General features: G+C 43.2%; 1 protein-coding gene across 1 annotated transcript in view; it reads left to right on the forward strand.

The window, feature by feature from the left end:
- The window catches only part of SLC9A2 (solute carrier family 9 member A2), a 128,180-nt gene that overhangs the window by 52,414 nt on the left and 52,191 nt on the right, over positions 1-23,575 (forward strand). The window contains exon 4 of the mRNA XM_006166648.3: positions 10,029-10,279. Within this exon, the coding sequence (XP_006166710.1) occupies positions 10,029-10,279 (251 nt within the window). The remainder of the gene's footprint in view (positions 1-10,028; positions 10,280-23,575) is intronic.

Here is a 23,575-nt window from a genome sequence, read left to right on the forward strand (position 1 = left end):
GCTCAAGCGCATCGTGTGGCTCCGGGCCAGCCCACGGACCTGCCCTGCAGGGGAGCTCCTGCTCGCTGGCCGTTGGGTGACTGCCCAGGCCTGCACTTAGAAGCGCCAGCCCTAGGGGCCAGCAGTTGGTGTAATGGCTATGTCACTGGACTCCCATGTAGTTGACTGCAGTACGAATCCCGCAGCCAGTGGCTTAAACTCACACGTGTGCGCGTGTGCACAAGATGCCGAGAGGAGAATGGAGGAGAAGGGATTGTAGTGTGGCCATCCTCCCTGGGGGGTGATTTCTCGCTTTCTCTGTCTCTCTGGTGAGCACTCAAACCCTATAGCAAAAACCTCTCCAGAAAAAAAAAAAAAAATGCCAGCCCTTGTTCAATGTTGTGATGAAGCCATCCTGAAATCCGTTAATACATTAAAAATACATTATTTATTTTAATTTATTAGAATACATTTGGTCCCCCATTTTCGTTCTGCACCGGGCCCAGCCAAGTATGTGTCTGGCATCTACTTCCGAGTCCCTGCATGTTCCAGAGAAATATTGTTTACAACCCCAACACTTTTATCATTTTGATAAAGTGATGATCTTTTGATCATACCTGGACAGACTTCACATGCCAGAATGCTTTGTAATAAACAAGGCTGTCAATATACAACGTGTACAATACTCCTAAAATGATAATACCTCAGGGCCAGTCTCTATTATATTTGGTAATCATTTATTCATTATGTTCATGCTTTTAAACACGTTCACTTTCTGTTATTTCTCAGCCGGCACATTTCTGGCCCTTAGCATTTTCTCATAAGTTGGTATTTGTTCAAAACACAAGTAGTTTTTACTTCTTATTTATAGAGTTAAGAGGTGTTATGATCGCAATGTTAGCAGACATTTCCTCCACCTTGAATTCCGGCAGGGATGGAGAGAGAGGATAAAAAAGCCTCTGCCCTCACTCACAGGTCTGTACGACTGTTCCACAGTTACACGTACTCAAGTGGTCTCGGATCCGTAACCCAACACGTTAGCTTCCGTGTACTATAGCCACGGCTCTGTAGCAGTCCTGGTGACAACAATCACAGCCATTAACCTTCTGGGAATGCTTCCCCCTGGGTTTAGAGCTGTATGACAAATTGCGAAGTAGGTATTCTTCCCATTTTAGAGATAAGATTGAGGCAGAGAAAGATGGTAAGTGTGCCTAAGTAGCTTAATCACACCACCTTCCCCATTAGCCCCTATTGTTTATGTTATTCCTGATTCGTCGCAATGTCTACGTAGATACTAAGATTCTTTTCTGTTAACCTACATTATGCGGCAAAAGCATGTTACCGAACTCAAATCAGGTTCATTCACCCAAGTGCTATGAAGCCAAACCACAGGCACATGGTATGATGAAGGAAGGTACAGCTTTATTGCAAAGTGCAAAGCAAGGAGAGCGGGCAGCTCATGCTGTAAAGACCCAGTCTCCCTGCGGTGTTCCCGACATGTGCTTTTAAGGGCAGAATTAGGGGCTGAGGTCCAGGTGCAGGAAGAGTTCAGTGATTGGTTCAAGAGGACGTGATCATCTCCTGGGGCATTCTTGATTGGTGAGGCCTTAGATAATCAAATTTTGTTCAGGTTTCTGGAGCCCTTAGGCCTGGGGTCTTTGAGCTCACAGCCAGCAGTTTCCAGCCTACAAAACTTCTTACCTGTTGAAATGAAAACCTTGTCTTTCCTTTAAGTGAGAGTTTTAGAGGTCAAATGGCCCTCATTCAGGGCAATGTGGTTTCATTATCATGACCAAAGTCTGAAGTTTTACCCCTTACTCTGTGCCATTACAATGTAAATGGGTCTTGTACTCCCAGAACCTTAGAAAAGACTTACTTTTAGTTCAGCCCTTATTAATTTTCAGTTTGGGAAATACTTTTTCTTTAACGGAAAGGGAAACTGAGTAACTATCCCTCTTAGGGGGTCCCTGCTCGGTTTCAAGCAGATCCCAAACTGAATAAAATGTCATCTTTAAGGATATTCATTAATAACTAATAACCCAGTAATTTCGGTTAATAGAAATTATTATATAGAAAGTATTCACTGATAATTTATTGAGCATGATTTTAAAATAGCTGCTGAAGCAGGTATATATATATATAGGAGAGGTTTTTGCTACAGGGCGCGTGCGCTCGCCAGACAGAGAGAGACAGAGAGACAGAAAGCCAGAAATCAATGGGGGGGGGGGTTGGCCACGCCCCAATCCCTTCTCCTTCATTCTCCCCTCGGGATCTTGGGCACACACGCACACGTGCCTGGCGTGAGTTTTAAGCCACCCGGTCCGGGACATGAACTGCGGTTGACTACATGGAAGTCCAGCGACATAGCCATTACGCTAACTGCTGGTCCCTGAAGCAGCTATTTTGAAACAGTTAAGTTGCCTCCTTCAAGTAACAAAATCCCCTTCATATAGTCCATTATTCATTAATAGTGATTAGTCATTAACTTACTTATTTTAAATTTTAACTGGGGAAACTACCATAATGGTAAAGACATTTTACAACTCATGCTAATTTCCGGAGACATCAGTTTTCCATTGTGCCTTATATTTGATATGGAAATTGTAACCTTGTTGAGGGAGACTAGAGAGATTTGCATGTGGAATGCTTGGTGTGGATCTGATTAGTGGAGGGGAAACTTCACAAAGAAATAAGACCTGCTGCATTCCTTCTAGGGCAGCTAAGCAAAGTGCGGTCAGTTTCAGAATCAAGCACCAGGCCTTTTTCTGGACTTCCACGCCTTTCATAGTTTCCCAGTCTGCTCTCAGGAGACAGATCTGGCTAAATAACTTGAGGGCGTGCGGAGCCATAGGCCATCCAGAGGTGTGTCCTACGCTTCTTTCCAAGAGGCACCAAGCCATCAGTTGTGGTTTAGGACGGAGAGGGAGGAGTAGCCCAGAGTGGACAGGGGACCAGACCCAGGGAGCCTGCCCTTCCACAGGGAAGACAGGCCAGGGCAAGTGGCTGCAAGTGGGTGCAGCCTTTGCCAGTGGCCAGAGCCCATGTGCTGGAGGACTGTACTGGTTTCATACGAAGAACCTTCCTTGGTAACTCACACACCTGGGTCCTTGGTAAGTCCCATGCTTTAGTTGAAAGGCCAGGGACTCTCAAAGCCAGATCCACAGGATGCCAGGGCACTACATGCAGGAGCTTGCCTGGTCCTGCCTAGTGCCGTAGAGAAAACAGTGCGGTGTTTCTCTCAGTGAGGAACTGAAGGGGACAATGGAACAATGGTAGAACAGATTACCACTCTGCCACCTAGTTAGGTACCCTCAGAGAATAAAGGTGGAGATATCTGGCAGAAGAGCCTTGATTCATTGGTAGAATAGCCTTATGGAACTAAAGGAAGAGGGGAAGATAGTAAAAGTGTGGACCACTGGGACCAGTAGTTGGTGTATGTCGCTGGGCTCCCATGTAGTCGACCGCAGTTTGAGTCCCGGACCTGGTGGCTTAAACTCATGCTGGGCATGTGTGCATGCGTGCCCAAGATCCCAAGAGGAGAATGGAGGAGAAGGGATTGCAGCATGGCCATCCACCCTGGGGGTGATTTCTCACTTTCGGTCTCTCTATCTCTCTCTGTCTTTCTGGTGAGCACATGCACCCTATAGCAAAAACCTCTCAAAAAAAAAAAAAAAAAAACCAACAGAATAAAAATGTAAACCATAATGCATATAGAAAAATTGTGTCAGTGGAGGATGTAGTTAAAAGCATAGAGAAAGAACTGATGTTATAAATGTAACCTAGAGGGAGACCAGTAGATGGTGTGGTGGTTAAGGCACTGGACACGCCCATACGGTTGACCATGGTTCAAGTCCCAGACCTGGTGGCTTGCTTTCTCTCTCTGGTTAAATTAAAATAAATGAAGGAATAAAAATAAATAAATAAATAATCCTTTAAAAAATATAACCTGGAGGATGGGTGAAATTATAGGTTAGAGCAATTAATTAATTTTTCCCTAAATTATGATAAATTCAACAGTGAACTAGAAAAGTTGAAGAGAAAGAAAATCTAGCATAAAAATGTTTCAAAACAAGAGAAATTGACAGTATATAAATTTCAGATCAAACTCTACCTGTTACTATCCAGGGCAATAGTACATTACAATTAACGGGAGAGATGGTAAACAATCCAAAAAAATAAAAAAAAGAAAGAAGGAAAAATAAGGTGCACTTTTTTTTTTTTTTTTTTAAAGGCCATCCACCCTGGGGGTGATTTCTCACTTTCGGTCTCTCTATCTCTCTCTGTCTTTCTGGTGAGCACATGCACCCTATAGCAAAAACCTCTCAAAAAAAAAAAAAAAAAAAACCAACAGAATAAGAATGTAAACCATAATGCATATAGAAAAATTGTGTCAGTGGAGGATGTAGTTAAAAGCATAGAGAAAGAACTGATGTTATAAATGTAACCTAGAGGGAGACCAGTAGATGGTGTGGTGGTTAAGGCACTGGACACGCCCATACGGTTGACCATGGTTCAAGTCCCAGACCTGGTGGCTTGCTTTCTCTCTCTGGTTAAATTAAAATAAATGAAGGAATAAAAATAAATAAATAAATAATCCTTTAAAAAATATAACCTGGAGGATGGGTGAAATTATAGGTTAGAGCAATTAATTAATTTTTCCCTAAATTATGATAAATTCAACAGTGAACTAGAAAAGTTGAAGAGAAAGAAAATCTAGCATAAAAATGTTTCAAAACAAGAGAAATTGACAGTATATAAATTTCAGATCAAACTCTACCTGTTACTATCCAGGGCAATAGTACATTACAATTAACGGGAGAGATGGTAAACAATCCAAAAAAATAAAAAAAAGAAAGAAGGAAAAATAAGGTGCACTTTTTTTTTTTTTTTTTTAAACGAAAGAAGCATTGTCTAGGACTCGAACCGCAGTCATTAGCCATGTGGGAATCCAGCGCCTTAACCTTCACGCCACCTGCAGGTGCGGTGCACTTTTTAAATAGGATTTTTGTGCTTTCTCTTATAATACTTTATGAAAACTTTTCATAATTTTCCATATTAGGCAAAGATTATTCAGGTTCTCCTTAACTAAGAAGTCTTGCCATTTCCATAGTCATCCATAAACAGACGACTTATGTTCACATGGTAATTTCCAGCATCATTTCTATAACATGTTGATGCAATAATTAGTACTCTTTTTTTTATATAGCTTATTTCCATATTTTTCCCATGAGCGAAACAGACAGAAAGATAGCACCCCTTATAGGGTCTTGATGCTGTGACCCACCCAGCCTCAGCGAGCCTGTGCTCATGGGCACATGAGTGCCTGCTTACACAGGAAGGTTTCTGGAACCTTCCCCTGCGAGTCATTCACAGTGTTACATTTTACTTCTCTGCTGCTGTCTGGCGTGGAATATTCTAATATGGTTTCTAAGAAGTCTTCTTCCTCAGTCCACCCCTAACTAAGCTTGATTAAGGAGAGGGAGCTGGCTCTGTAGAAAGATGCTGGTGATGTTCACTGGCCTGTCACGGTGTGCTTCTGAAGCTGGAAGGTAAATAACAGAATATTCATGAAAACAATGATTATCTTCTATGTTTCATATAAGAAAAGGTGACCTAAACACTGTTTTTCTGGAACAGAGCTATTCAGCTGAACAACTATATTTGCACGGTTTGCAGCTCTACATATCACTGAATTTGTGCACATTTTAGATCAAAGTTGAATTAATTTATTTTTTCATTATTTTATTTAACTTTATTTATTTATATTTGACCAGAGAGGGACAGAGCAAGGGGGAGAGAGAGAGAGAGGGAAAGTGAGGAAGCAAGCTACCAGTTCCGGGACTCAAACCACTGTCGGTCATGTGTGAGTCCAGTGCCCTTAATCACCACACCACCTGCCGACCCCCAAATACATAATTTATAATATGATCTTTTTGAAAAGAATTATTTTATTTAATTTTATTCATTTATTTACTTATTTTAATTTGACCAGAGAGGGACAGAGTGAGAGAGAGGAAAAGTGAGGAAGCAAGCTGCTAGATCTGGCCCTCGACCTGCAGTCAACCATGTGGGAGTCTAGCACACTGAACCACCATGCCCTCTAATTTGGACACTTTTATGTATATTTAAAATAATTATAATAACTCTACCTTTGATTGTTTGATGGCTATGAAAACACTCAGCTATCAGAGTAGCCCATTACAGAATTTAGTAAATGAGTGTCACTGACATTTTAATTCCCTAAAACTGCAACTGTCAAGTTGAGGCCAACTTTACACGGACTCATGAGACATATTTTCGGCCCACACACATAGTACATATATACATATAACATATATACATGCATACATTAACATTCCAAAGAACTTTTGTGTGTCGACTCTTTTATGATAACAAAATGAAAGGATTTAAGTGGAATGAATTCACTGTGGCAATTACGGCCAGTTCTAACTAAAAGAATTTTACCTTGCGCTGATGGCTAGTATCAGGTTTGGTGTTAACCGGGGAGGCAATGGGAAGCCTCCTGGTTGTCAGGGTAACGTCCCACCTGACACAGTTCCTCCAGTGTTGCTCTGGTGTCTCGGATAGAATGATCATTCTGGAGTTCTTCCCAGGGTACTGAATGTAAAGAGCCCAGGGCTCAGATTCAGTCTTTGCAAAATCTAATGGGATACTTAAAACAGAATGTACCTTTGATTGATTTGGAGGGTTAAGTAGGCAGGATGATGATTTTGAAAGGCCTGTGGATGTGAGGCCCATCTGCTGGAGCCATTTACCCCGTGGGACTGAGTGAACTTCCCACAGAGGCTCTAGCAGTGCGCGGGGGGACACAGGTGAGAGAGAGGAGGGGACTAGACTCTGTGCAGTAGGGATTTCTAATCCCGATGGGGAAGTGAGGCAGCGTAGACTACACGAGATGTTGTATCCTACGTGCTGCCTGGCTTGGGAGATTGTAGGTGGGCAGAGGAAAGGGCCATTCACAAAAGTTCCGGGAGTCCAGGGGGCTCTTGGGAAGAACAGCAGCATTGCCTGCATCTTGGGTTTCTTAAAACAAAACTCTCTTTAAACCCACTTATGATTTTTATTTATTTTAAAAGTTTATTGCTTCCATCAATGTGAGAGAGCGAGAGGCTGACAGGTGGAGTACCCTCGACAGGGTCTTCATGGCATAGTCCACCCCCAGCCTTATCCAGCCATGATCACAGATACCTGGAGTATACAGGGAAGCCTCAGGACACGAACCTGGGACCTTCCCATATGGATCCCCATTACAGAGCCTTGTGCTACTGCTGTGCCACCAGCTGGCTCCTAGAGGCTGGAATTCTGCCAGAAGAAACAATAGAAAAGAAAATCGGGGACAGAAATGAATAAATATGGTGTGTCTTGTGGAGCAGTGGTAAAATACTGCCCCACACTGATGGCTGTTGGAAAGCAACTGAAAGGAAAGAAAATGGAACAAAAAAGTTGTGTCAAGTGTATGTATTGAGACGATCAGGCTTTTCCAGAGTCAGGAGTCAAAGACTTTAATCTTGGGAGTAGAAAATGGAGTGTCTACATGTAAGAGGTTAAGTCCGTGGTGGCCATGGGGGAGCTGAGCAGGAGCACATGAAACCCCATCTGGTGCAGCTGGTGTTAAGGAGGGCAGGACCTGGAACCTGGGGACAGAACCCCAGAACCCAGTGGCCTTGGAAGGAGTCTGTCAATACAGTAACCAATAGCTGGGAAACCCATCTCTCCCCTGGGACACAGGTGAGCCTCCCCTTTGGCTTCTGCTGTTTGGAGGCAGGAAGTATATATAGCATGTCTCTAATCCTCCTCAGGAAGCAGTTGTGGTATGTTGATGCTGACGAAATCTGATGCGGGGAGCGAGCCCCTGGTGAAAGTAGCCAGTGGGTGATGCTCTTCAGAACCAGTCTTCCCTCTGCTTTGCAAATGACGATGCCTTTAAACTCTTCCCGTCTTCAAGGGAGTGAGTCTGTTCTTCTCCAATTCACTTCTTGTTGGTAGGAGAGCAACTAATCTTGAGCATTACCCCAATAATTAGAAAGGAAAAGCCCACTGGTTTCTGAGACATAGTCTACTAATTTTTAAAAATCAGCAAACTTTTATTATCACTTATTAGGAAGCATGGAAGATGTAAATTGTAATAAAATGTTCATTGACCACGAGGAACTTAACATCTGGTAGAAAAGAGAAAAATAATGTTGCAAAACCTGCAAGATGCCAGGCTGTATAGATGAGGGTGGTGAGGTGGAAAGAGAGTGACAGCATTTGCTAGCTCACAGGCTGGTCGGCTTACCCTCCACGCTGGGTTGAACCTTGAACACCCTGGCCAGAAGGCCAGGAGAGCTGGATTCTAGTATTGCCTTTGACCTTTTGTGTCATTTGTCCATGGACAAATTGTATTCATTGTTAGTTTCTTAGAATACCAATGAGGGTGTAGCACAGCCTTTGTCCCCATTTGTCCTTGTCCCTTAGCCTTCCGGGAGATTCCTGGTGTGCCCTGGATTGTAAAAACACGTGAAAAGAAGCTGGCACCTGGCTGGCTTGTATTTGACTCCCTGGTTTTGTGGAAAAAAGTGGAAGGGCGTAAGCCATCTCTTCCCATTGCAACTGGCTCAGTGCCCCCACCCCAACACATTTCAGAGTATGCAGCCTAGCAGATGTGAAGCGCCTGGATTTTTTTTTTTTTTTTTTAATTCATGATAGAGACTGTGCACGTGCATGAGAGAGAGAGCAGCATATTTGCCGGCTCTCCTAATACTGTGATTCCTTATCCCACCCAGCTCTCTAGTTTGTCAGGACCTTGGGTATGCATGTGCATCCGGTGTGTTTTCAGGGATCTGAACCTGCGGTTGGTGTGTGGCTTCCAGCACTGGGTAGTTCAGTTTGTTACTGATTGCACAGCCAAGCTGGGCCAGAACTGCCTCACACTCTTAAAGCCTTAAACCAAAACTCTGTAAAGAAGCCAAACAGCAGCATATTCTCATTGCTTTAGGGGCGCAAAATATGTACATAGTTACAGCACACACACGCATTTTGCTGTCTCTTTAAGAAAATTCCTCAGATCTCATGTTACTTCAGACATTTGCAGCCTAGCAGATGTGAAGCGCCTGGATTTTTTTTTTTTTTTTAATTCATGATAGAGACTGTGCACGTGCATGAGAGAGAGAGCAGCATATTTGCCGGCTCTCCTAATACTGTGATTCCTTATCCCACCCAGCTCTCTAGTTTGTCAGGACCTTGGGTATGCATGTGCATCCGGTGTGTTTTCAGGGATCTGAACCTGCGGTTGGTGTGTGGCTTCCAGCACTGGGTAGTTCAGTTTGTTACTGATTGCACAGCCAAGCTGGGCCAGAACTGCCTCACACTCTTAAAGCCTTAAACCAAAACTCTGTAAAGAAGCCAAACAGCAGCATATTCTCATTGCTTTAGGGGCGCAAAATATGTACATAGTTACAGCACACACACGCATTTTGCTGTCTCTTTAAGAAAATTCCTCAGATCTCATGTTACTTCAGACATTTGTGAGGGAGAGGAATAGGGGGAGGTCAAAAGGAAGTGGGATGTGAAGTGACTCCAGTGACCCGGAAGAAGATTCCTTCAGGCCAGGAACTTTTCCACGATGAACTCCACGACAGCCCCTGAAAGTAAATGCCTTCACAGAGCCCTCACAAGTTGTTCTGTGACAGCCCACTTTCCTAGCAAGGGGAATGTGACCAGGGTGTGCCGAATGGCAGATACTTTAACATAATCTTGTAGATAGTATCCGGAAGAAATCATGTTTTAGGAATAAGGTATGTAGTAAGTTTTACATCTTTTCTTCCTTACTTTTGAAAAACTTCTTACAAAACCTTTCATCAGAGGTTTGTTTGTTTGTTTGTGTCTAAAGCACAATATTGAATATGAGACAAACACACAATGCTTGCGACATGCCCTCTGGGATACATAGAAGCAACATCCTGACTAGAAGGCCAGCTCAGTTGTTCTGTCCCGAATGGTAACTGGGAGAGTGGAGGGTCTGATCCGGGTGTTTGCTTTCTCCCCAGGTCCTGTACAACCTGTTCAAGTCCTTTTGCCAGATGAAGACCATCGAGACCATTGACGTGTTCGCGGGGATTGCGAACTTCTTCGTTGTGGGCATTGGTGGGGTGTTGATTGGCGTCTTCCTGGGATTTATAGCGGCCTTCACTACTCGGTTCACACACAATATCCGCGTGATCGAGCCGCTCTTCGTTTTCCTGTACAGTTACCTGTCCTACATCACAGCTGAAATGTTTCACCTCTCGGGCATCATGGCGTAAGTAACTGCTGGTTTAAACACTTGATTTCTGTTCATTAAATTCATGAATTTTTTTTTTTTTGGAAGTTTTGGCCTTAAGACATGTGTGCTCTCTAGAGAGAGAAACAGAGATAGAGACAGTGAGTGGGAAAGTGAGAAATCAACTCCCAGAAGGGATGGCCACGCCACAATCCCATCTCTTCCATTCTCCTCCTGGGACCTTGGGTAGGCACGCACTCATGCCTGGTGTGAGTGTCAAGCCACCTGGCCTGGGATGCAAACTGCAGTTGGCCATGTGGGAGTCCAGTGATATAACCACTATGCCATCTGCTTGTCCCAAATTCATGCATTCTAAACTAAGATTTTAAAGTTAAAAAAGGTACATAAAAGACTAGGTTTATTTATTATTTTATGAACAATTAAAATAGATTTTTCTTACTTTTTGTTACAAAGAAATGAATATACATATCTGGCAAATTTACAGTAACATGATCAGGTGCTACGACGGAAAAACCTGCTTAAAAGTTACCTCTTGGGTCTCATGAAATATGACAGTAAATTGTTGGGGTTGATCTTGGTCTGACCAAAAATTATTTAAAAAATGTTTGTCTTTATGCATGATAGAGCTTGCGATCACACATGAGAGAAAGAGAGAGAGAGAGACATGAATGCCCTCCGTGGGGTCTGGGCACACTGTTACCCCCTTCCTCCAGTCCGCCAGCCCGTTGGATCCTGGGAACTTGTGTGTAGGCCCGGCATGTTTAGACTTACCAGGAAGGATTCAAGCTATGGTCATCATGTGGGATCTGGCTTCTCTTGAGTAGGGCAAAATTGCTATGGTATGGGGTTGGCTTAAGTTACCGAGAACTTTATGAGGTAGATGCCTGTTCTGTGTTGTCCAGGTGGGAGGCTGCACACAGGTTCCACCAAGGTTACACCATCCAGGCTGCTCTTGGGGCTCTGGAATTGCTCATCTCTATTCACCCTAGTAATCTTAGTAGTAGACCTATTTTGTATGGTAGACTCAGTTTGAGATGATAGCAGCAAAATTAAGTGACTAAGAGATGTGATTATAATGTGATTGCAATTGATAATTTATTTATAATTACTAATTTTAGTTTAACTTCTGAAATGGAAGAGTATATTATAAAGCAAGCAATTATTTATTGCTTAAAGATACAGTTAGTGTATTAGTTGCTAACTGATTCTGAAGAGTATTCTCTAGGAGTTCTGCAAATTGGCTGAAGAAATTTTATTTATTTATTTGTCTATATATTTAAAGGCAGTATCTTGCCCTGTTATAATCTCCCTGTCTAATACTCCCAGCTAGAACCAGAGGCTGCACATTCTACTGCCTCAGACCTTTAAGTTGAACTAGTTATTGAACCTGGATTGCACATGTGGTTTCAGCCTGTGAAGCACCATGTCCATCTCTTTTGCTTTCATTTTTTTTTTTTTTGGAGAGGTTTTCACTATAGGGCGCGTGTGCTCGCCAGACAGACAGAGACATAGAGACAGAAAGCGAGAAATCACTCCCCAGGAGGGATGGTCATGCCACAATCCCTTCTCCTCCATTCTCCTCTCGGGATCTTGGGCATGCACGCACACGCGCCCGGCGTGAGTTTTAAGCCACCGGGTCTGGGACGCGAACCGTGGTCGACTATGTGGGAGTCCAGCGACATAGCCATTACGCTAACTGCTGGTTCCCTTGCTTTCATTTTTTAAGAAAGAATTATTTATTGAATTTTAAAATTTTATTCATTTATTTTAACTTGATCAGAGAGAGAGTTACGCACACACACACACACAGAGAAGGACAGTAAGAAAGCAAGCCACCAGGTCCAGGATTCAAACCAAGGTTGGCCGTGCGAGAGTGTCCAGTTCCTTAACCACTATGCCACCTGTTGGTCTCTTGCTTTCATTTTTTAACTTTTTTTTCATAATAATCAGAGGGCACATGTGCTTGCCAGAAAGAGCAGAGAGAGAGATTGAGAGGAAGAGAGAAAGCACCCCCCCAGTGGGCCTGGGTCATGCTGCATTTCTTTCTCTTCCTTGTCTCCCTCCTACTGGGATTTTGGGCACACAAACACATACACTTGGCGTGTTTCTTGAGCTGCTGGCTAAAATTTGAATCAGAGCCGGCTATGTAGGATCTTGTTCCCTTAACCACTAGGCCTTGAGGCTGGCCCCCAGGCTCTTTCTAAGACAAGATCTCGCTATATCGCCCAGCACAGTCTATAGCTCATGAGCCTCCTGCCTCAGCCTCCCAAGTGGCTGGAACTACAGGTATGCATTCCACCACACCTGAACTTCAGGTAGGACTGGGAATTGAACCTGGGCCTCCCATGTAGTCTTATCCTGTGGAGCACAGAGTACCATGGCCTATGCCCCTTTTTAGCTGTTAGAGGGTCCCTTTGAAAAAGGATACTTGCTGATGATGGAGGCTTTTGTAGCTTCTCAAAACAGATCTATTATGTTATGGTCCTACCAGGTACATGGTCAGTGAGAAATACATGTAAATGCTATGCCTTCACATTTTTAGTATTTTTGACAAATATTTATTTACAGCTCAATATGTATCAATCTATATGCCAGCACCTGCTAAATTCACTGCTGTAAACACAGGCCTACTTCTTCCTGAAATTTTCTCTTCCAACCCTGTTTAGTTGATGGATTGATTAAGGGCTAGTCTGGTTTTTTGTCTCATCTGAGCACTTTTGCATCAGAAGGAGATTAGGTTTCTGGTAGAGGAAGTCAAAGGCCCTTCTCCAAGGAGAGTGGACCCATTGTCATGAAAACTTGGAGTTAAAGGGTGGGTGGTTTTCTGTTTCACAGAGAACCTAAATAAAGCAACATATTAATCCAGTTTGACCCAGTAATGAAATGTTCCGTGTCTTCCTGGTTACTATTCATATCATCTGTATGACTTCCAGTTTCCTCGCTGTTCTTTGACCAGTGACATTGGACATGTGTGATCAGCTAGCTACAAGGTCCGTACAAAGTGTGGGGGTGGGACGCAGTGTCTAGTTTCCCTGCAGGGCTGTTCCAGCGACAGTCTGTAAGAACCTTGAGTGGCATTGGGAATCTGAGTGATTATATGCCACTGACCGTGTGCACAGGTGAACGTTCAGAACACCCACACAGGAGCTGCTCAGTTTGTCAAGGGCGGGAATTGAGGTTGGTGAGGATCCAAAGGACGAGAGGAGAATCGAAGAGGTGAATATTATTGGAGTCTTTGTACATCAGAAATATCGCCAGGGGACCAGCAGATGGTTATGTCGCTAGACTCCCACATGACCGACCACGGTTCTAGTCCTGAACTCAGAGACCTTGAAACTCATGCTGGGTGCATGTGCGCTTGTGCCCAAAATCCCAAGAGGAGAATGGAGGAACAGGAATGGTGGTGTGGCCATCTCTCCTGGTGTGTGTGGGAGGGTGATTTCTCGCTTTCTGTCTCTCTATCTTTGTCTCTCCATGGAAGCACATCAAGACTGCAGGGTGGGAAGCCAATCTGTACCAAGTCACCAGTTGTTTGTGGAGATGGGACCGTGGTTTCACTTGCACTGGGAATTCTGAAATGAGAGATAACTCGGGCTACGTATTCCTGATAAGTATGAGGTCGTCAGAAAAGGCATGATGTATTTTTCTATGTCTTTCTGTGCAAAAATGTGTCATGACTTTTCTAACAACCCAGTAACATGGGTAATTCCTTGCTGTGTAAGTGGATGGAAATGTTACCTTTGTAACTTGGAAGTGAACATTTATTTTACAATTTCGAGTAGAAAAACTTCCTTTAGTACATCTAAAGTAATATTGTCATTGCCCATAGTGTGCACCAAGATAATAAATGAACCCTTGCATAGGACTTTGTGGTAGATGTAAGCTTTGTTGTCTGTGAATTCCCAGGCACTCCCGTTTTCCTCTGGTAACTGCTGCACGGGAGTGCGTTTCTCTTCAGAAGTGACACCCCGTCTTCTAATGTGGGGTGATTAGTCCCTATTCAAGACTGACCAAGTGAGACACTTCTTTCTGGACGGCGTAGATCACAGATGCCCACATTCCCCCTGCAAAGTGCAAACGCGCCCTTCCACCGTGTAATTATTGCACTTACCTTGGGACGTAGGACCAGAGGGTGCAGTAGAATGATGCAATTAAAGTTGCACATCCACACACACCTCTTTTATAGTCTAGTAATTTTTCTGGGCGTATATTTTACTGAGTTTAGGAATTCTTGTCATCTTTTATGCTAATTGCGCTCTTTGTTTTGCCATTTAAACACGCATTCTAAGGTTAATGGGAGTGAAGGCGTGTAAGGATGCTGAGCATACTCAGTAACCTTCCCTTGTTTGAGAGAGCTGGGCAGCTGAGGAGGAAGGCGAGAGCGTAGGTAGGCAGGTGTGAGCTGAGAGAAAGGTTCAGCTATTAACCTTTCATTAAGGATTTGTAGAAGAGTCCTGCAGCGAGGCTTACCTGACCCTTGCCTGCCGTCCTCCCTTTACTCCTCTCTCACCTTCTTCCATCCATCCCTCCTTTTCCCTTCCTCTTCTTACCATCTTTCAGATCTCACAGTCACTGTTCATCAGCTTTGTCTTGGGTGGACACTTGGGCAGCATGTTCCAGAATGCGATTGCTTAATGGGCAGGCAGTGAATAAGAGTCTAATTACGAGGAAACATCCTTCTGTAGAATAGAAGGTTTGGTTCAGAGTGCAAACAGTCCTTTAGAGAGGAAAGCACCAGGTAGCATTTCAGCATCGTGGTATTTTTGGAGGGATGTTGGGAACAATGCCCCTTGGGTTGCTCCTGTTTATTTTTGCTGTAAAATTGGCTTTGCATTATTTTCAGTGACAAGTAAATTAACTAATCTGAATGGGGTTATTTCAGTCTTCTCCTCTTCTGCCTTATAAGGTGTTGGAGATAATTTATGGGTATTCTTAGGTTTGATTTCCCCATTGTGGTCTTCTCTAATACCCCCAAACCTAATTTAATATCAAATAATTACTTACGCCCATGGTTTACTGTGTATTTAGGAGGGTTTTAGATTTAAATACTAAGATGGTAGATAAAAACCCTGTGTTTTCTAAAAATCTTCTGCTTGTTTCTATACTGGAATAAACCACTGCAATAGGGACAAGTGTGTAGTCTGTGTGTTTCAGAGTGAGTTCCTGTAGCACTGGAATTAAAGTTAAGGGAATGATTCTGTCTTCTTATTTAGGAAATCAACTTATATGAAGGAAAACAGGCAGTTACTTTATAAACAAGAAGACAAGAAACTTCATTTATCAATAGCATGGGACAACTTTGAGTATCAAAGCACTGTCATAGAGGAGATAGAAGTGACTAATAGTTTGTTTTGTTGTTATTGTCAAAGGGCATGTGTACTTGCGAGAGAGAGAGAGAGAGAGAGAGAGAGAGAGAAGCATTCCCCAGTGGTGTGCAGCCCTGCTGCAATCCCCTTTCCTCTGTTTCTCCATTTCTTCAGGATTTTGGTCACAAGCATGCACTTGTACCCAGCTTGTGTTTCAATCCATCAGGGCCAGGATTTGAACCATGGTTAACCACGTGGAATCCAGCTCTCTTAACCATTCTACTAAGGGACTGGCTGGACCAATAGTTATTGATTTTAGAAATTCTTGTCTTAGTGCATGTGTTTTGAATGTTACATTCAGAAAAATGGTCAGAGATAAAACACTGATAATCCCTCACAGAGGAGGCATTTTACTTTCTTTACCTAAGGACACTAACAGAAGCTTAAAATGATTCCCCAAAACCAGATCCTACAGGAACAGACTGACATGAAAATTTGTTCTCTTTTATGAACACTGGAGACCTTTCTGGGCCTCACCGTCTTGTACCAGGCACTGTCCTGTGGGCTGAAATTAATGGGACACTGAAAACACACTGTCTTGGAGAGGGACATGCTCCAGGGCATCTCCAAGCTGTGGGGAAAGCTCACTTCTCTTTGAAGTGTTCCAGGACTTTCAAAACTGGCTAATTCCTTCTTCACACGGGAGAGAAGGCTTCCAGTGTTTCTTAGTTTTGCTTGGATGGATTAGTAATTCCTCAGTCTTTCTTTCCTCTAGGGTACTTTTGAAGTATTTCCTATTTATTGTTTGCATGATTCCAACAAGGTTATCACAAAGAAGATGGGAAATGGTGATTATAAGCCTCATTTTGTTAATGAGATAATTGGGGCCCACATAGGCAAAGCATGGCTGTATGGGAGTTAGACCTAGACCCTGGATCCCCAGTTATCAGACCAGTCCAGTTCATGTCCCAGTAACTCTTTTAAAAATCAGCATATTTCACTGACATTTTTCAGATGAGCATTTAATGGGAACTTCCAGAAGGACCGTTCAGAAATGAGATCTAAGAGCAGGCCCAGTACCCTGCACATGAGTGGTCACCTCAAAGGAGTTAAAGTCATGTTCTCTCATCGGCCTGTTTTTCTTCACGTGAGGTGATAATCGTCATCTGTTGGAAACCTTGAGAAACACACACAAAAAAGCATCCCTGTGCTCGCCATTTTGCAGTCTATCATAGTTCTTGATTTGCTCATACTTTGTAGTATTTAGGAGATCATCTCTGTAAGAAACAAAGACATGAAATGAAAGCTTTGTATCCAGAACAACTAGTGCATGTTTACGGTTGTTCTCAGATACAAAAATAAATAAAAATATAAATAGGCAAAACCAAAACAGAACACATGACGTTGAAGACTTTCATGAAACATTATATGAAGCATCTTGTTTGTAATACATTTTGTAATGCATGATGCCACTTGACCTTCATATCAACCCTTTGAGGAATAAAGAAGTGTGGAGTGAAGGAGAGAGAGGACCAAGATTATCTTCAGATAGTTTCCCATCCCTGCTCATCTCACTGGGTCATTGTACCTTATACTGGCAAGTAATCATTTCATTGTTAACTATGGTATGTATGTGTTTACTGAGAACTCTGACCGGCCAACAGTGACCCCTTTACATCTGGTGTCACTAACCCAGCATAAATGGTAAATGGGGGGGCAGGGAGTAGTAAAATGAGAGATAAAATTAGACAAGCAATGGGAAAACAAATATACTTCTCTTAATTTTCTAGAGACATTTAGAAAAAACAAAAAGAAAAAAAAAAGAGGCAAAACAAAAAGCTCATTATTATTATTATTTGTATAACTTTGCCTAAACTGCTGGGTAAGACTAGAAAGGATGGGAAGGAAATTGAAATGATAAACTTAAGCACAGGATGATGTAAATAACCCATGAAATTATGGTTTAGATTCTTTAGTTAAAAATATTTAATGGATGAATCCTAGCATTTGTCTGATTCTTTGAAGGAAGTGCAAAATCAGCGGGTTACCACTGATTTCCTTGGCCCCATCCAATATGGCGGCCACTAAAAAAACTACAGCCATTAAGTCATGAAATGTGGCTAGTCTGAATTGAGTGGTGCTCTAAGTTTAAAATGTACAGCAGATTATTAAGGCTTAGCAGGAAAGAAAAGATTTTAGAGTATCTCATTCGAAATTTTTATTTGAGTAAATGTTGAAATGACAATATAGTAGCTGTGTTAGGTTAAACAAATATTGGATGAAAATTAACCACACTAGTTTTGTTGTATATTTCAATCGTGACTACTAAGAAATCAGAAATTACACATGTAGCTCCTATAATAGTCCGTTAGAAAGCATTGTTCTGTGGCACTCGCTATTAGTTTTAGCTATTTAACATCTCGTTGAACTGTGTTTTATTCCCCTAGGTAAAAACAACAAATAAAGTAAGATATGAAAAGGTGGCGAAGTGCTTTCTCTTTAGTGATGGTAATGATACTATTTATAAAGAATTTTTTTTGCTTTTTAACAGAGAAGATTGGAAAGAAAATAAAAAAGGAAAAACTGAGGGAAAGATAGAAGGTTCTTCTGAGATGACTGGTGACAATTAAGATGTCAAATTAAAGCCACCTTGAGAAAAGGAAAATGGTTGCCCAACATTCATTTTCAGAGGTTTTGATATGAACATCTTCAAAATTTGACTGAGGAGCAGGACTGTCCTTGAGAGAAGGTTGTGACTTCCACACTTTCAAATAGATTCAATGGGTTGAAATACTTAGAGCATCCCCAGGGGGGATGGCCATGCCACAATCCCTTTTCCTCCATTCTCCTCTTAGGATTTTGGGCATGGATGCAGATGTGACCAGTGTGAGTGAGTTCAAGCTTCTGAATCCTGGACTTGAACCTCCATCAACCATGTGGGAGTGCAGTAACGTAACCACTATGTTACCAACTGACCCCCAGATTAGAAATTAAGTAGGAAAAAAAAACTTGATGTTTGCCTATTAAATTTAAATTATAGAAAACTCGAGCAATGTACCCCTGAATTAAGAATTGCTTCTCAGAGATCTATTTGAAGAACAGGGATTTTTGCATAAATGGAAAATGCTTCCATCACCTTGCTTTTGGGCTTATTCTTTTTTTTTTTTCTCTTTTTTTTTATTTCCAGGGAGTAGCACTCACCAAAGAGAGAGGAGAGAGAGAGAGAGAGAGAGAGAAAGCATCCTCAATGGGGCATGGCCACACCACAGTCCTTTTTTCTTCATTTTTCAATCCCATTTAAGGCTTGTGCGTGCCCAAACATGTACATGTGTGCTGGCATGTCTGTCATACAAGCTCCTTGGGCCAGGATTTGAACTGTGCTTGACTATGTAGTATCTATCCGGCTTCCTATACATAGCACTTAATTGCTGCACTTTGGGGCTGGCCTGTGGACTTTTTCTTGACTTTTCCTTATGTTTATTTTTTAAATGATGATATTCCTGAAAAAGGTGTTTCAAAAAAAATATAGAAAATAGTATTACTTCCTAGTATTATGTAGGCCCGAGTATAAAACATGATAGAAATTCAAAATTGAAGTATTGCATAATTGCTGAGAAATAATTCTTTCCTGCGTGTGTGTTTTAAGTTGCTGGGGGGCACATGTGGTCACCAGAGAGAGATTGAGAGACAAAAACAGAGAACAAGAAAGCATCCCCAATGAGGTGCGGTCTTACCACAGTCCCTTCTTATCTGGTTCTCCGTCCTGGTAGCATTTTGGGCATGCACATGCACCCAGCTTGTTTTTTAAGCTGCAAGGGCTGGGCTCTGTACTGTAGGCAACCCTGGCTCCCTTCACTACTAGGCAATGAGACCAGTCCAGTCCACTTTTCCTTTTCCTTTTTTTTTAACTCACACACAGATTTGTAATCTCTCTTTATTTACTTTTTTTTTTTTGGAGTGATTTTTGCTATAGGGCGTGTGTGCTTGCCAGAAAAACAGAGAGACAGAGAGATAGACAGCGAGAAATCACCCCCAGGGGGATGGCCACGCCGCAATCCCTTCTCCTCCATCCTCCTCTTGGGATCTTGGGCACATACACACATGCGCCCGGCGTGAATTTAAGCCACCGGGTCCGAGACTCGAACCGCAGTCGACTACATGGGAGTCCAGCGACATCGCCATTACGCCAACTGCGGGTCTCTCTACCTTTCCTTTTTTAATGAAAACATTTTTCAGAAATCTGACACTGAAATGGTGTGTACACTTGCTATCAGCTGTGCTTCTGAGTATGACATGCTTGTTCGTGTGGTTTAAATCCTTTTTCCAGCCGCTTCATGAGGAGCGTAGAGCAGGGAATTCAGCTACAAGAATCAAGGCTTGCTGTTTTGGCGGCTCAGCAGGTGCTCTAAGGAGACCTGCTGTCCCTTCCCCTGGTTTAACAAACCGCGGGCCCTCAGTTACTTCTCTGCTGTCCCCTTTCAGGGACGAGGCCACCCTAGTGAGCCAAGACCTTTTCTCTGTCAGGTTCTGGCCAGGAGGGCTGTGAGGAGCTCCTCGTGATGTGGCCGCCTTTCTCCCACTGAGCTCTCTGCTGCCACTTTCCCTTACCTCAGTCAAACACCAGATCTGCCTTTTTCAGTGTTCCCAGGAGACCTGGCTAAGGCCACGGTCCTGTCTTTCCGCCCGTGTCCTCACAGCTAATCCCCAGCTATTTGAGGCAACTGGAGTCACCAGGCATCTCCTGGTAGCCAGGAGCCCAGTTCGCACAGTAGAAGGAGACTCTGCTAGTGGGGGAGACCCAAATCCAGCCGGGGCGAGCCAGACGGGGGGATGTCCTGGCTCATGTACATCAGTAATGTTTGACAAGGATGGTTGTGTGCATTTGGCCCCGGAGCGAAGGGACCATGTCCTAGAACAATTTCTGTCCATCAGGTTCATCTGCTGTGCAGTGGCTTCCTTCACTTAGGGTAGCCACCTCCAGAGCATGAAACTAGGGTCACGGACAAACAGGTCTTTGTGTCTCTGCAACCCTGTCACTGCAGAGTTAAAGGACCCTGCTCTACTGGGTCCTGTTAGAAAGAGTTCTCAAGGACTGTGATTGGCCCAGGGGTTTAGAGAACTGTGACTGGATCAGACTGGCTCACGTGACCAGCTGTACGGTGTAAGTGCGGATCTGTTACCAGAAGAAGGAAGTGGACTTCCGCTCACTTTGAGTGAGACATCATCCCAATCTGTGTTAACTACAAGTGGTCAAAGAAAGCTTCAGGCCGGCCTGTGGACTGGTGATTGGAGGACTCAGATGCTGTGGTTTGCTTCCTGGACCTGGTGGCTTGAAAAACACACTAGGCATGTGTGTGTGTGTGCCTCCCCCTCCCTTCCCTGCCCCCGGCCTCCATGTCTCGCTGGTGAGCACACGTGCCTTCTGGCAAAATTGAAGAAATAAAAGAAAGAAGGAAAGGAAAGGAAAGCTTAACCCTTTTAAGTAAAGTACATGAAGTGGGAATGTTGCCTGAGCTCCAGCCTCACTGATGAAGAGAAGGCCTTTCCGGGTAGGGGGAAAAGTGTAATGGAGGGCCCCAAGGTGAGGTGGTCTGCTGCTTGCAGGAGCTGAGCTTCCTCAGAGTAGGCCCCTAGTCTCCACCTGCTTGGTTCCATAGGTGTTTGCAAGGTTTCGGAATCTTTAAGCAGAGAAGTGTGACAGTCATGTTTCAGCTTTATGATGAATACATGATGAGAATGCTTCCAAACCTTTTATGTCATCACACATACAGCTGCTCATATTTCAGTGGTAAAAGCTGGGGACCACAGCCCCAGGTTTACCGGCTCTCCCTGAGGCTGAGGACAGTTAAAGTGTGAAGGGCCTCGGCTGTGGACATAGGCAAGAAAAACAGTGTGGAGACACCTACATACTAGCTAATCCAGGCAAGGGGAAGTAGGAACGGCATCTGACCTGAGTTATGAAAATCGAGAGAAGGAAAGAGAGAATAGTGGCAAAGTGCAATTCCATTCATGATAGTCCTCAAAATCCTCGTGAGCCCTAATGTCCACCCTCCAATGCAATTGTAAATCAAATGACTCAAGTTTCAGCTCTTGTTCTCATTTGTCCTTCCTCCCCTGAACCCTCGGCCTGTACTCCCATTTGCTTCCCTCAATTTCTGATGTATATAGAAGTCACCTGGAAAGGTCACTCCATGACCATGAACGTGTCAGGCCTCAGCCAGACACCCTTGCTCTCTATAGATCTTGGGTGGGGCCCAGGCATTTGCATTTTCCCCAGGGTTTCCAGTACTTTTGTGGTCCACAGACCATACTGCTTTAATATACGCACCGGGAGCTTCAAGAGCTTTGGGGAAACAGCGAATTGAGCTGATGGGCTCTGAAAATACTCTGGTTTTACATCTGGACAGGGATGGTCTGTGGTGGTTTCTCCTATCCAAGTCTAACTTGCAGCCCACCTCCAGTATACCCCAGGGGCTCTTAGCCTGGAAAACGTCAATGCTGTCATAGGTTCTGTCAGCTCTTTCTGCCTCTCTGAGATATTCGTCAACACTCCCCAGCTCGAGTTGTTGGACGCCATGGGTCCCTTGACTTCATTTGTTTTGCCAATGAGTTGTGATCCTTTTTGGTTCTCTCTCCACAAACGTGTGACTGTTTTGGGTGCCAATAAATTGTCTAAAAACATTAGTTGAATGGAGTTGAAAGCATTTAGACAGGAGGAAAAAGAAAACCACAAAAGATATGAAGAATTCATGACATAGACAAGGCTACATGAATAATCTAGCATTTACATGAGTTTGCATTTACTTTATTTCATTTTAATATTTTAAGAAAAAATGTTCGGGTTTTATGCTTGGATCCTCCTTTGAAAACCAACTTTTTGTTTGCATTTTCTCATATGTCAAACTCATTTTCTCTTGGTGGTTAGGTTTCCTGGAAGAGGCAATTCACTGTATAGTAAATTCATACCATGGAATAATTAATTTACCTCACATGAATGAGTACTTTATTCTGAGAATATGCAGTGTACCCAGAGTCACCACAGATCTGGCTTTAATCAATACAGAGAAAGCTTTTTAATTGGTCTTTATTATTGCTAACACTTGGCACTGGTTTGGCAGACTCTTAATTGAGAATATACAACCATTATTTGGGTAATATTTTTCCCCAATTGAATCTATTTTTTTAAGATCATACACAAGAGAAGTTTGTGACATCCTACCAGTTTAACTCCAATTTGGTTCAGATTACTGAGCGAGTCTCCTAACATAAGAATGGAAATTAGAGAACTGACCGCTGTTAAAAAACAAAAAACAAAACAAAACAAAAAAACCCACAAAACACTTGTGTTTATAAATTATAAGCTGAGACTTATATACCTTCATTAGGATCAGCGGATGGTGTAATGGTTACGTCGCGGGACTCCTATGTAGTTGACTGCAGTTCGAGTCCTGGACCTGAGTGCTTAAAACTCATGCCAGGCACATGTGCATGCATGTCTAAGAACCTGAGAGGAGAATGAGGGAGAAGGGATTTTGGCATGGCTATCTCCCCTGGGGGTTGATTTTTCTCTTTCTGTCTCTCTATCTCTCTCGAGTGAGCCCACACACCCTATAGCAAAAATCTCTCTTAAAAAAAAAAAAGAGAGAGAGAACTATGCCTTCCCCTCCTGCCTGCAGTATTGATCATTGGTGCCTTTGGTTCTAAAGGCCACAACCATCAAGATGAAGCACTCTGGGTCTTCATTAAACTAGACGTAGCCAGTGTTCATTGAACACATACTTGTGACACCACTACGGACATGGCACCAATCAGCCATGGTGGGTGGACCCATGCTCTCTCTAAGCACACCTTCTGGTAGGGGAGAACTGAATATCTGTAGAAGGTGGGCTTTGTTGGACGCTGTAGTGCAGCACTCCCCAGTCTTTTTGGCACCAGGGACAGGCTCCATGGAAGGTGATTTTTACACAGAACAGGGTGGGAAGCATAGTTTCGGGATGACTCAAGCTCA

Source organism: Tupaia chinensis, unplaced genomic scaffold, assembly GCF_000334495.1.
Source record: "Tupaia chinensis unplaced genomic scaffold, TupChi_1.0 Scaffold144276_1, whole genome shotgun sequence".
In the NCBI taxonomy this organism is placed as follows: Eukaryota; Metazoa; Chordata; class Mammalia; order Scandentia; family Tupaiidae; genus Tupaia; species Tupaia belangeri.